The sequence below is a fragment of the Protobothrops mucrosquamatus genome, unplaced genomic scaffold (genome assembly GCF_001527695.2).
Source record: "Protobothrops mucrosquamatus isolate PMUCROS unplaced genomic scaffold, P.Mucros_1.0 scaffold335, whole genome shotgun sequence".
NCBI lineage: Eukaryota > Metazoa > Chordata > Lepidosauria > Squamata > Viperidae > Protobothrops > Protobothrops mucrosquamatus.
In genome coordinates this window covers 1-14,901 of record NW_015386673.1, presented here as the reverse complement: position 1 = coordinate 14,901, position 14,901 = coordinate 1, and the positions used below count along the sequence as shown (strand labels likewise).

The 14,901-nt window shown below is 35.1% G+C and overlaps 1 protein-coding gene across 1 annotated transcript in view; it reads right to left on the bottom strand.

The window, feature by feature from the left end:
- The window catches only part of VTA1 (vesicle trafficking 1), a 24,484-nt gene extending 9,945 nt beyond the window's left edge, over positions 1–14,539 (bottom strand). The window contains exons 1-5 of the mRNA XM_015815302.2: positions 14,340–14,539; positions 7,522–7,616; positions 5,127–5,254; positions 4,546–4,621; positions 1,073–1,181 (exon numbers count right to left, since the gene is read on the bottom strand). Coding sequence (XP_015670788.1) covers positions 1,073–1,181; positions 4,546–4,621; positions 5,127–5,254; positions 7,522–7,616; positions 14,340–14,448 — 517 coding nt within the window. The 5' untranslated portion in view covers positions 14,449–14,539. The remainder of the gene's footprint in view (positions 1–1,072; positions 1,182–4,545; positions 4,622–5,126; positions 5,255–7,521; positions 7,617–14,339) is intronic.
- Between the last annotated feature and the right edge of the window lie 362 nt (positions 14,540–14,901).

The following is a 14,901-nucleotide window of genomic DNA, read 5'->3' as shown; positions in this document are numbered from 1 at the left end:
GCTAGCAGGTCTGGCCTAAGGGATATTTTAATCTGGTTTTTAAAACAATTTTAAAAAGAAATGGCCAATTAATATTTTGTTTTAATTACTTTTTAAATTTAGTATTTATTGTATTATGTATTGTTTTAAATGGCTGTAAGCCGCCCTGAGTCCGTTGGGAGAAGGGCGGGGTAGAAATTTAAATAAAGTTAAAGTTAAAAGTTAAAGTAATGTTGTAAAAATTACTTGTAATTGCTTTTAGTCATATCAATGCCTTTATATTTATTAGCCACAATTGGAACATGGTTGCAATTTTATTTTGAAACCTCTCAAAAGTAAGGCGAACTTAAAACAAATGATAATACAGTTGAGGGAAGTTCCTAGAAGGAATTCTGAATATATCTTATATGACATACATACCCAATGGCAAGAATTTGTAACAGATTTTGACAGCCTAAGTCGACAAATTGTTGCAATCAATGTTAAGTTAAGCATTGACCGTGTCACTGGGGTTAAATTTCAGACACTTAAGACGTAAATAAATAAATCCCCCACAGCTTCTATGAGAGTAAAAAGTATACTTTTACCCATATTTCATTTTGCCCGAGAAAGGTGTTTTTTATTCACCAATAAAGTTTCAACCACAGATCTAAAAAGTGTCCAGAAAAAAATAAATTCTTAAGTAATTCCCTTAAGATATACAATAAATATGGAAATTTGAACTGTTACATAAAATATTTATTTATGGATGAGCATGGTTTCATGCTCATTCATAAATAACAACTTATTTTAAAGCCAGCTGACAAATTACATATGCTAACCCAATGTTGTAAGCAGAGATATATTCACCCAAGGAGTAGTGTTTTCTGAATTTCAAAAAGTAGGAAAAGAAAGCTGAGTTGGTTGGTTAATGTATGCTAATATAACTGTGTGAGGAACAATTACCATTTCAACTTTTTGGAGTACCTTGACAAAATGAGTCCGACAGATTGAGAAAAGAGGATGAGAAAAAATGATAAAAGACAGACTTCTATCACATTAAATATATTTTGTATGCTATTTATATTTATGAAAACATTAACTGTAATGTTACCATCTTCTTCTTCCATTCCAACAGGTCCAGATTGTGGAGTCTCTCCATTTTTTAGACAGTTATGAATATATGTTGCCTTCCACCGGGCATATTTTCTGTGCTGAACATTCTAGAAAGTTGATGGAGATTTTATAATTTAAATTTGTTCATGTTTTAGATTGGGTAAGTTCAAAATTGAAAAGCAAAATATAAGAGTTTTATACAAATTTAATAACTAAATAAATTTTTTAAAAAAATTAAATTGCATATATTATTATTTAATTCTGCTGTGTTTGTTCCCTGGAAAATAATAACTGCAATATGAACTTTTACTGGTCTTCTAATTCACATTTTTACAAGTTTATAGTGTGAATGGGAAACCTAGCCCAATGGATAGATACAGCCATCTTAGATGAAATTCTTGTCTACCACTGTATCTATTTCCTGATGATCCATGTACTTACTATATATCTGTATCCATTGAAAAAGTTGTAAAATGGATAAAATGCTCAGGGAACTTCTTCATGTGGGGAATGGGGGATATGGGCAAAGTACAGCTGATGCTTCATCTAGAACATCCTGGAAGCCATCCTAATCAAGAAGGCATACAGTGAAATGCTGTTCTGTCAACAATAAGGGAATAATGACTTTTGCCTCTATTCTGCATAAGGATAGAAATACATCTGGCCCATTAGGGAAGGTATTTATGAGGTAACTTTAGTATCATTAATTTCTAGGCCTACAGTTTCAGCCTACAACCCTAAAATTCCAACATGGGCATTATTAAAAACTATTTCAAAATTTGCATAATAAAAATAGAAAGTATTCCCTCACATTTGCTTTGAACAACCCTTCAAATCTATACACTCTGACCTATTCCTTTAAGAGAGACTCTTAGCCCTCAAAACATGTTTTTTGCAGAAGGAGTACAAAAAGTATACTTAAGGGTTATTTGCACTTCTCTCAGCAATGCTTTTTAAATCAATTTTTATTTAAATAAAAATGGGATGGTATCAAGAGTTAGCTACAGGCTGGATTTTTGTCTTTACTAAATATTTGGGAAAAAGATAAATGATAGAAGTATTGTGAATTTTATAGGAAAAAGCCTTGAAGCAAGCAATTTTCTAGTCAGTCCTTAGCAATATGCAATTCCTTTTGGCTCAATAATCGTAATTTCTTTCAGATCATTTCAGGCTTCAACAATAAAACTATTGTGAAGCTATTATTTTTCTTTCGCGTAGGTTTTTTTTAACCAGGTAGCAACCCAACTGCTTTATAGTTTTCTATATTTTTTTACTATTCAGAAAGTGGTACTTTCCTAAGTAAATTTTCAACAGGAAACAGTCACAATAACAGGAATGCAGCCCAGTTCTTACGGATGCTAGGTTATTTATTCTTTGGAACATTTGTGATTGCTGAGGAGAGAAGGTCATAACTTTGAATCTCAACAGGAATAATCTGTCTTGCCTCAAGAGTGGCATTCAAAAAAAAAAAATCTAGCATGTCTATACATTTTTTTTAAATGCCAAGAATACAGTGTAGTATAGTTTCAAAAAAAAAAGTTAAGATATATCCTCATTTCTTTCTCTACCAGAGAAATATAATGAGCCTGAACAAACCATTCAAATGGTTTTTGTCAAGTACATGATATGTGAACTGAAAATGTACTTATCCAATCTTATAAGCTGTGTCTTTATTATAAGTTTCAAGGAATTCATGTGTCTTGCTTCTGGGAGATGAGTTTAATATACATTTAATTATCATTTTAGTATGTTTTTATTCTAGAATTATTTTTGAAATCTGCCTATATTAACTTCATGAATTTCCGAGATGGCTTTTCATCTTATACAGTTCCTTCAATTTTAATCACCAACAGCTAAGTGCAAAAGAATGGAATCCTTGTTAAAATTTGTACTTCAGCATATCTAGTCAAACCTCCTGCATACTTAAGCAAAATAAATTGACAGGCAAGCTGGCATGCAAAATTTGAAGTAGTTTTTTTTTACAATAGTTTCTACTTTCTTCTTTTGTCTGGTATATCTAATTCTAATCCAATGCAGCCAAAACCTAATATCTGTAGAAATAATTTCTTAATATAATAAATTATATCTCTTTTATTTAAAAGGAGAGATGGTTAATACGTGACTATTGCATAATTTCTTTGTAGTCAATGGAATCTCCCAACCAAAATGCTACTTATTTAAAAAAATCAAGTTAAAAAGGCATATAGGGTATGCCTCGATATATTTTTAGGTTGTCCTCAACTTATGGATGGTCTGAAATTTAATGTTTAATGATGGTCTGAAATTACAAAACTATGGAACACATGCTTTAAGGGATGTAAAGCATTTGTGGCCATTGAAAAACATCTCACACATCCAACTCCCACAGATACAAAATCAAGATCTAGGTGCTTGGTAATTTATTTGCACTTACAACTGGTTGCCAAATGCCCTGTGGTCTCATGAAATCCATTTGCAATCTTCTTTGCTGATTTCCCAAGGTGGTTGATGGGATTATAGTCATTGAGCAAAGCAGTCACATGATGTCTCATTTAGAATAGAATAGAGCTGGAAGGGACCTTGGAGGTCTTCTAGCCCAGCCCCCTGCTCAAGCAGAAGAACCTATACCATTTCAGACAAATGGTTGTCCAGTCTCTTCTTAAAAACCTCCAGTGTTGGAGCAGTCACAACTTCTGGAAGCAGGTTGTTCCACTGATCAGGAGATTTCTCCTTAGTTCTAGGTTGCTTCTTTCTTTGATTAATTTCCACCCATTGCTTCTTGTCGTGCCTTCAGGTACTTTGCAGAATAGCTTGACTCCCTCTTCTTTGTAGCAACCCGAGATATTGGAAGACTGCTATGTCATCCCTAGTCCTTCTCTTCATTAAATAGACATACCCAATTCCAGCAACTATTCTTTATATGTTTTAGCCTCCAGTCCCCTAATCATCTTTGTTGCTCTTTAATGACTGCTTTGCTCAACAACCAAGATTCCGGTTTTAGCTGTGATCATACATTGAAGATTACCTGTACTAATCATAATAAAAAGGATGTGTCTACTTATACTGTCTGGTTTTCCTTTTTTGATTATACTGTAACAATTATTTGTCAGTATATTCTTATTTAGAAGCAGGAATAGGATCATACACTGTCGGTGAGTCACTCTCTTCTTGCAGGGAAATCTCCCGTCTCCTGTTTTATTCTATTCTGTGATTTCCATTGCCCCTTTTTGGAGTATACTAATTCTGGTTAGACATTTAAAAACTGGCCATACTGTAATATTCCATAGTTTTGATAATGCATTTCATTAACAATGCCTCTTCATAGAGGATTCCTGAAATTGATTTCTCCAAAGCTCAAAGAAAAGTTTTCTTATAATTAATATGTAACACTTGTAACAGGATAGTTAAATACAAATTTAAGATGATTAAATTAAAATGTTAAAAATTGGTTTTTTTGTCCATGTTTTATGATATATAACACCTTTTACTTACCTCGTCTGTTAGTTCTCCAAATACTGTCAGGACATCTATTAGAAGACTTGCAGTATAAAACGATTTAATCATATTTCTGAGAAAAAAGTTTTTTTAGAATGGGAATAAAAATTAAAAAATAAACATTTGACAAATAATTAGACAAGTAAAAAAAACTGTTAAACTCACATGCAAGGGCAGAACTGAGAGCATTTCCAAGTTACATTATTTTTTAACCATTCATTCTAGTAGTTTTCCAGAGTTTTATGCAACATGCAAATTTTTATATATTTATTTGTATCCTACCTTTATTATATTTACAACTTACTCAAGATAGCGAACATATCCAATATACCTTCCTTCTCATATTTTCCCAACCACAATAACCCTGTGAGGTGGGTTGGGCTAAGAGAAAGTGACTGGTTCAAAGTCACCCAGTTGGCTTTCCTGGCTAAGGTGAGATTTGTACTCACAGCCTCCTACTTTCTAGTCTGGTGCCTTAACCACTAGCCAAGCTGGCTTTTTATTTAGATCAAATTTAGGCTGCACTGCTTCAATAGCTCAATTATTATGTGCAATATGTATTTTCCTTTGCTACTTACTTGTGAAACTGACCAGCACGATCTTCATTATCAGCATAAAGGAACATTTTCAATGCATAATTCTCCACATGGGCACAGCCAACTATTTCCTGAGTAATTGCTTCATTATCGCCAAACTCTTTCTTCATCTAAAAAAAATACACAATTTAGCTGGTTATTTATCAGGCCCCATATTGTAACTACAGGAGCAAATCAGGATTTGTGTTTCTCAAGTTGGGTTGTAAACTTTACTGTTGTCAACAGGGAGAATACATTTTGTTCTTGTCAGTGCAACTCGACAAGTTAGATTTTACTTCTTCCTATGCTTTAGAAATAGAGATTGTAAATTATAGTAACTATAATAAAATTCCAAGTCTTTTTTTTTCAAATTCCTCATACTGTAGTTATTAAAACAAACTGAAGATCTCAAACTGGCTTCTTGTCTTCTCACTGACACGGATGAATAACATGCATGTAGGTCGGATGAGCAAGGGAAATAACTAGCTCAAGCAAACTTGTAGGGGCATGTTGAAAATAACTTTTAAAAATACATTTTTACTTAAGGTTATTTGCTTCTTCTGTCCACTTTTTCAATCTTAAATAGCAAAAGCTCTTAGACTTATATACCACTTCCTAGTGTTTTACAATCATCTCTAAGTGGTTTACAATGTTAGCAAATTGCCCCCAACAATCTGGGTCCTCATTTTACCCACCTTGGAAAGATGGAAGGCTGAGTCAACCTTGAGCCACTCAGAGTGAGCAGTGAGTTAGCCTGCAGTACTAACCACTGGGCCACCATGGCATGACAATTTACCTTCCCACTCTGCCCTAATAAGACATGTATAAAGATTCAACAATATTTAATTCATAACCTAATTCATGCCAATGAATGCAATAGAACTATATAGTTACCTCTTGTAGAGCAGCATGAAACATTTAATATAAATAAAGGTTTAATTAAATGAAGAGTTGATAGCTAATTAAATTGTGCCAAAGATCTGAAGAATTACAGGAATGCTTAATCAAGCAGTCTAATACAATTCAAAGAGCTGTTTTCAAAGATGTTACAGAATACAAGGAGCTTCAGATTTCTTGATGAAATCAGTAAAACAGATAATACTATACAGTTACAACAGGTGGATGCTAGGTTGCACTTTTGGGATTTAGGAAAACCGTAGTTTATCCTTACAAAATAACACCATTCTGGCAAAGAGGGGAAGAGAACCTGTGGCTCAGTGGCTAAATCACTGACTAGTATGTATAACTGCCCAGGTTCGAATCCCATAAAGGGTATGGCTAACTGATGAAGGCAAAAAAGCCAGAAATGGTCCATCTTAGAGAGGGTTAAATTAAGAAATGAGAAACAGTCTTTTTTCTTTAAACCTATATTTTTATAAAGCGTGTTGCGACTTGAGCCTGCTCTATGCCCCTAGTTGGGGGTGGCAAGGCAAGAGATATTGTAAAAAGAGTAAACTGCAGTATGGCAGTTGAAAATGTCAAGGTGTTCACAATCAGACCAATCTGTCTGAACTCCCTACACTCTTCTCTACTCTTATCATTGTACTTCAATTTTATAATTCCAACAATTGTAAAAAAATATGGACATCAAAATCAACAATGTCACTGGATTGTGTAGGCAGCAAAATCCACAGAAGGGCAGAATGTTGCAGGAAGCACAGAAATGTAACTGCTAGACTTAAGTCTGTAAAAAGATGTTGAAATCCATGTTATCAATGCCTTGTTAAACTCCGAAACCAAAAATGTTACTTATTTGCCTGTCATCTGAGAGTAGACCTTCAGTTTCCTTATTCATCCCATAAATATCAAATCCAGAATACGTAAGAAATTCTAAACATAAAATTGGTTAATTCATTAAGATTGGTAATGTTTTGCATAGAACTTGCAACTGGTAAAAAATTTATATTTGGCCCAAACTCACACATGTACACTTCCAAAATTGATCATGAAAACCTTTTATAATTAATACAGCTCAGATTTCATAATTCTTAAGATAATTCCACATAAAAACATTGCTAGATTCAATTCCAGATATAATGTGTTATACGTTCAGCTATTCCTTCAATGCAATGGGAATTAGTGATGTACACAAGTATGTTATGATTTCAAATGTTTAGCCAGTATCATCATGGTGAGATGGGTAGATATATAAATCTAACAAAAATGAATAAATATTCATTAGACCAATTTACAGATATTTTTCTGGAATGGGAAGTTTCCAAATACTGTAGGAAATTGCTTTCACTGGCAAATCACAAACTCATATCATTTTCATCCATATGAAGTAGCAAGAGATGGAAATGGTTCTTTTCAAAATAAATACTACCTAATTAAGAACAAACATATTGCAACTTCATTCATGTTTTTATTATTACCAGTAACATAATAAGGAACTTACAGCTTCAAGCTGATCCATTAGTTTGCATAAGAATTTACGACATTCTGGGTTTTTACTGTCAATCTTCATACCTGTCTGCATAGCATACAAACGACCTGTAAAAGTAAAAAGAGTCAATGAAGACTTCAGAGGAATTTCCTATTGCCCTTAGGTTACATACTGTCCAAACTATTGCCAATGAAGTCATGCCTTGTGAGATAGATAGATAGATAGATAGATAGATAGATAGATAGATAGATAGATAGATAGATAGACAGACAGACAGACAGACAGACAGACAGACAGACAGACAGACAGAAAGAAAGAAAGAAAGAAAGTGGAGTTACTCTAAGTGTCTCTTTTGTAATAGCCTTATTGTCTACACCATGTTGTCAGGGCTTGCTAGATATTTAATCACAACTGGTGAAAAACACTGCTAGATACAATTCAGCAATGTATGGACAGTAACATGTGCAGAATTTATTAATACCAAAGCCTTGTTTGCATTTAAATCTGATATAAAGCCTATAAAAATGGAAGAATTTGAAAGCAGTATTTTTAACTCTTGAATTATAATTTGTTTCCACAACTGATTCCTGTACTGTATTACAAACAGCTTTGGAACGACAAGATTTTAAAAGTTTTTCATGTTATAGGGAGGTATATGCAGCATATGGACAAATATAGTTTTAACCCCCTAGTTTTTTATGGCAGAGAGACCTGCACTCTTCCTACATTTACCCGTCTTCTTGGCTATGTTACCATGCTATATTAAAGGTTACACTAAAATAAATTCAATTATGTTTTGTTTGTGAAAACACCATGTCCATAAAATGACCATGCCAAAATCCAAACAATATGTATTTTAATTAATTAAACACCAAAGGAATTATGTTTATGTTTATCTTGCCTTTTTCATAGATAACTCAAGGCAACAAACAGACCTAACATCCTGCCTCTTATTGTTTCTCACAACAACAATCCTGTGAGGTGGGCTGGGCTGGGCAAAAATGACTGGCCTCAAGTCCCTCAGCTGGTTTCCATGCCTATGTGAGTCCATGAAATCACAATCTCTGAGTTTCTAGACCAGCAATTTATCTGACTAAACAAAATTAAACAATTGAACTGCATTAGTATTAAACCCCTAAGCACTGATGTGTTAAAAGAAATTGTGAAGTGGTGAACATTGTCATAGCATGTGTTATCCCTAACTCATGTTTTTAAATTTTGAATACAATACAGCTTTCACTACAGCTTCATTTGAGGAACATCTTAAAACAAGTAGTATAAAAGCTGTGATTGATATACAAACTAAGTCTAAGGTAATAATTGTATTTTTAAGGATGTAACAAATTATAATTTTAGTAATATGAACTATTGATAGCACTTAAGTGTGAAAATCTGTTCCAATGTGAATATTGCTGTCTCAGAACACCTTCAATAATTTAAATAAATAGTACCTTTCAAAAATTGACTGAAGTTCATACATTTCAATTTTCTTGAGAGTAAACTGAAAATGAAAATCTATTGGAATCACACTGGTAAATGAAAGTCTAAATTGGATTTAATCCAAAAAACAGAATACAATCTACAGTTTTTCTTGGAATATTTATAGATTTGCCACTATGTGTGCAAAAGCTGGCAGATTTAATTTACAATTAAACTTTAACTGAACCATTTTTATTCTGTAGCAGGAAAAGAATACAATTCTCAGATACAAACCAATCCATAAAAATAACAGAGATAAAAATTATAAACATATACAAAAATCATATAAAATACTTAGATTCTTTAGCTTCTGTTGGATTGCAAGTTCATCTAAAACCAGTCCTGTATATTTTTATTTCTCCCAAATAGTTGTGTGCAGCTCAATTGTATTTGACTGTGCAAATTTTTAATACATATTGGCCTCAGGCTAAATTCTAAAAAAAGTTCAGTATTATGAGAATTAAACTGTCTTTAAAATGAGACAACTAATTTGTGAAACTGATGGGTTTTATGTGAGGGAAATGAAGGAGAAATGAAAGAGAAGACAGGTGTTTGCACTGGGATCAAAAAGCATAAATCTATGAATTTTATTTTACTAAATATAAATGAGAATAATGGCTCCTATTTCACTTTCAACCACATTCAAAATACTCTAATTTTAGTCTTTCTATTTAGTTTATAAAGAAATGTGCCCATTTTATTTTTAAATTGCACCAACATAAGTATTTCACTGAAAAATCTTGTTCTGAACACATAAACAAGGAGCTGGCAACTGCACACAGGCGCAAGCTATTCATCTTTGATTATATTTTATTGGATGCTCACACAAGGGTATTCACTTATTTTCACTTATTTTATTTATTCTTTCACCAGCTGTCTCTTACTTGCCAATAAAATGAAAAGAAACATGTGTGTGATTATAACCAGAAAGTAGAAAATAAATTTCCCCACACTCCTACATTCCTTTATTTCCTATTAAGTACCTGTTTTAATTCTCCAGAGTTAGAACATTTAAGTGCCTCAGAGTCATTTTGGAAGACATGCATTACTTCAACAAGTGTTTTCTAAACCAGAAGACACTAAAGTAACAATTTAGAAACTGAATTGTGTTTCCCCGTTAACTGCAAAGTCTCAAAGATGTTTTTTCAAGAGGCAACTGGACTTTGTTTTTCTTTGAAGACATTTTGCTTCTCATCCAAGAAGCTTCTTCAGTTCTGAATGGATGGTGGAGAATGGAAGGATTTGGAAGATGGGGAATGGAAGGAATCCTTCCATTCTTCACCAACCAGTCAGAACTGAAGAAGCTTCTTGGATGAGAAGCGAAATGTCTTCAAAGAAAAACAAGGAAATCCCGTTGCCTCTTGAAAAAGCACCTTTGAGACAACCATGACCTGGATGACTGAGAATCTCTATAGACAGTTAATTGCAAAGATTCTCAGCGATAAATGAATTTCCTCCATTTATTTATTGAGAAAATGTATATGGCCACCCATCGTAATATACTGACATTTTATGGTAAGAGGTATGAGACTGTCAGTTTCTAAACTAGTCCCAATTAATTTTTTTATTATTGAAGGATAGGGTAGGGCAAAATGATTTGAAATTGTTTTTAAAAAATGCACTAGGGATGTGTATGCTTGTAAAATGATTCAGAAATTGTATTTCATATCTTGCACAAATGCAAAACTATAGTAATAGTAATAGTAGTAGTAATAATAATAATAATAATAATAATAATAATAATAATAATAATGATGATGATGATGATGATGATGTAATTTTAATGAACAGCAGAGCAGTGTTGCACTGATGCAAGACCTGAAGTATATCTTCCAAATAATTGTTGAAGTGTATAGCTCTAAAATAAATATTAGAAATTATAAAGTACCGAAAAACAAGCTTTTCTCCAAAAGCAAAAGATTACTTTATGAATGAGCTCTTTCTGAGTTAGATATTTCACAAAATATATGTAATCAAAATTTTGAAAGTTTAAAACACACCAGGAAAAATGGCCAGAACAGTGTAAGAGTTATTGTTTTCATCCTGCATTTATGTGTTATCTTTTCTATTTGATTTGTTCAGAGAATGCACAGTAAAACAGTATACAAGAGACAAAACCAAAAACCTGTTATTCCAAAAATTACACAGGCTCAGACAGAAAGCCTAACATCTTGAGCGTTTTTATTTATTTATTCAACTTATATGACCCACCCCCCCATCTCAAAAATTGAGTCTGGGCAGCTAACAGAAAATAAAAGATTAAAATAATAAAAACAAGAAATAACATATATAAGATCCAAAGATAAAGCCAACCAATGTCATCAATGTAGCCAAGATATGGGCTCAACCACCCAACCCAGTTCCCAAGCTCAGCAATCAACCCAGGTTTTCAAAGCCTTATGGAAAACCAATTGAATTAGGAAAAGGATAATCTCTGGGGCAATAATATTCCAGAGGGCAAGTGCTGGTATATAAAAGGCTCTCCTCCAGGGACTCACCAGAACCAGCACATGGCTCTCCTGATGGACCTCCCAGAATAGGTAGACACAGCTGGGGAGAGATGGTCCCACTAGTAATCTAGTCCCATTTTATGAAGGCTTATAGGCCACTAACAGCACCTTGATCTGAACCTGGAAGCGTACTGGCAACTAATGCAGCTTATGGAGTAGAGGTGTTACATGCACTGAATGAAAGGTGCCCATAACTGCCTGTGCCACTGTATTTTGAACCATTGAAGATGCTTTTAGATACTCTTGAAGGGCAGCCCCATGTAGAATGCATTGCAATAGTCCAAGTGAAAGATGATCAAGGCATGAGTCACAGTGAGCACAATAGCATTTCTGTTTAGGCATTTCCCTGAGGTAACATTCACCATAATTGCTTAAACAGTATATAAACATCTGACTATTAGCGAAGAAATTTTTTGTTTACTGTTTTAGTAAAAAAAATGGAAACAAACTTTCTTCTGACAAGAACAATATAACATGCCACACTCAAGAAGGCTTTAGGGAACAATCTTCTGGAGTGGAAAAATGACAGTAAAGAATTTTTTTAAAGTAGACCACATGGAAAGAGATAAAAGAGATAATTTGATTTTTCAGATTGAATCATTAATTTGTCATCACATGCATATCACCAAAGTCCAGAATACATTTATTTAGGACAAAGGTTTAGAATTCTATAACCCCTGATTCTGGATGCAATAAGGTTTTATTTAAAAGTCAAGTCCCTTGTGAGCTGAGCTCGACTTCTGATGGCTACACAAACATGTTACTCAAACAAAAACAATAAATAAGCTTCCAAGAATATGCTCAGCCATCTAAATATGCATAACATAGCCAGGCCTAAATTGTATCAATAAATTTGAATAGTCAAATAGATTTTACTATAGGTTGACTTTTCCTGTTCACTCCTTTTTCAGGCAATCTTATTCAACAATGGAAACTCAGGAAAGATTTTGGAGAATATGGTTGAAGGCTGCAAACGGGTGACTATCCAGTTCTAATACTTTTTTTTCAGATCGAATCAATTTTTTTTTTTTGGTCATCATGTGCATATCATCAAAGTAGAACACACTTTATTTACAAATGCTTAGCATTAATAACCTTTGATTCTAGATACAATATGGAAGTACTTGTAAGTCAAGTCTCCCATGAGCTGATTTTGACTTCTGATGGCTACACAGACATGCCTATATTGTTTTCTTGGTGGAAATATGGAAGTGTTTGTCACTGCCTTCTTCAGATTTGTTTTTATTTCTTAATCTAGTCTATAGCCCTGGTATTCCTGGAGGGTCTTTTGCCCAAATATTATCCTGTTATAACTTTGCTTAACTCTCAAGTCTAGAATCCTACCCACTATCTATTTATACTTTTGTGAGGGTGAACCTATTGAGCCCAGTAGTAGTTTCAAAGTGACTCTTAATTTTTTAAAATCGGTCATAATTGACTACATGCTGGGCACCTGTTTTATTATAAATATAATTTATTGGAGTCTACACAGGGCAACTGAAGTCAAATAAGCTCACTATACTCTTTTACATGCTATCTTCTCAGATTTCATCTTTTTGATGATAAAAAAACAAGGGAATGCGAGATAAACAAGAATTATTTTTGGCAGGCTGACACTATACTCTTTGACCAAGTAACTATAGATATTTAGTCATCTGCAACATTTTAAGTGTTTGGTAATGCTTATTTAAGCCAGAGAATCAATAGTGATGCTTCTAAATATGGTGCAACATCTGCAATAACATGGACTACTTTTAGCATTAATTTTCAGAGTCCAAGCATAAAAAAGGGAAAATAGTGCTAAAGAACAGCACTAAGACAGCTGAGCAAAGAGGAGCATGGTTAATATCATATATGTACACTCTTTTTTTACCCATCATTTGCATTTGACTATACTTCCTGCCAAATTATTTATTTTGTGTTCACCAACTTTAACTGGGAAACATTGTTAAATTCATGCCATGCTTTGGGGACTTCAAAATGCTTCGTTCACACCCCCTGAGTGTCAAGCCTGCCCTTCTCTGCATTCAGCCACCAAAGAAGGATCACTCAGACCTAATTAGTGTTGGGGTCAAAAACCTCCAGGGAGCACCAAGGCCATTGCCTCAACTTTCCAGAAGAAGCCTATGGAGAGCCATGCCCTGCACCAGTGATGGCGAACCTTTTAGAAACTGAGTGCCCAAACTGCAACCCAAAACCCATTTATGCATCATCGAGTGCCGGGTGGGTGTAGCCCATTGGCTGGGTGTGGCCCATTGGCTGGGCGTGGCCCATTGGCTGGGCGTGGCTGCAGTGGTAACGGCAGACTGGGTGGGACTAAAAAGTTCAATCAATCAATTCCAACTTTGCAAGATCTTTTTTTCCCCGCGAGAAGTTGAAATTGACTGATTGAACCTTTTTTTTTTTGCACACGACGGCGGAGGCCTAAAGCGAAAAGGTTTTATAAAACCCAGCTGAAGGCCTAGGACTGGGGCGACGGCGCGCGTGCCCACAGAGAGGGCTCTGAGTGCCGCCTCTGGCACCCGTGCCATAGGTTCGCCACCACTGCCCTGCACTGTCACCAAGAGAACTTCATAGACTCCATGAAGTTACCAAGGGTCAAAAGTAGGTTTTAGTCAAACACCTTGAAGGGGGGGTCTGGGATCCCGTCACCCATTGAATCGAAGATCTCTTGCCCCCCAGCTAAGGCTTCTCTTCATTTCCCCCCCCCGCCCTAATGATAGTAGCCTGCGCAATAATGACAAGGGGGAGGGTCGTTCTCGGTTTGGGGGGGGCATAAGAGTCCCATAGAGAACGTCAGCGGGGGCTTCGCCGACTGTCAACCGCTCTCCCCTAACTTACAATAATAAGCTACCACAGGTTCACGCTTGTCCAGCTCCTGCGCAGTTCTCAGGAAGTGTTGGACGGGCTTGAATTGTGGAGGTAACGGTGGGAGTCCCACGGCAGCCATGGCACCATAGATTCACTCCAAGGAAGGCAACTCAGTAAGGGAAACTGCCGCCACTACTACCACTCCTTCTCCTATTGACTACTATTCAAGCACTTCCGCTTCCGGGGCGAGAACCGAAGAAACGGGCTCCGACCGACTCCTTTTAAGCGCGCATGCGAAGTAGGGCGCGAGTAGAGGCATCTGGATGCGCGGGTGGGGAGCTGATTGAACAAAGAGGTTGCGCTTTCTGTGGTTTTGTAATAAACGTCCGGGTTCTTTTCTGGAAATGGGAACCCTCCATTTGCAGGTAAAGAGAGGTAAAAAGAGAGAAGCGGGGACGTAAAATCAAGCGATCTTTTAGGAGAAAAACGGTTTGGTAGAAGATGATAAAAAGGGATTCTTATTTTATTTTCAGGCAGGCGTTGTTCACAACTTTTTCAGGCAGAAATAAATTCTTTTGTTTAGGGATGAGTT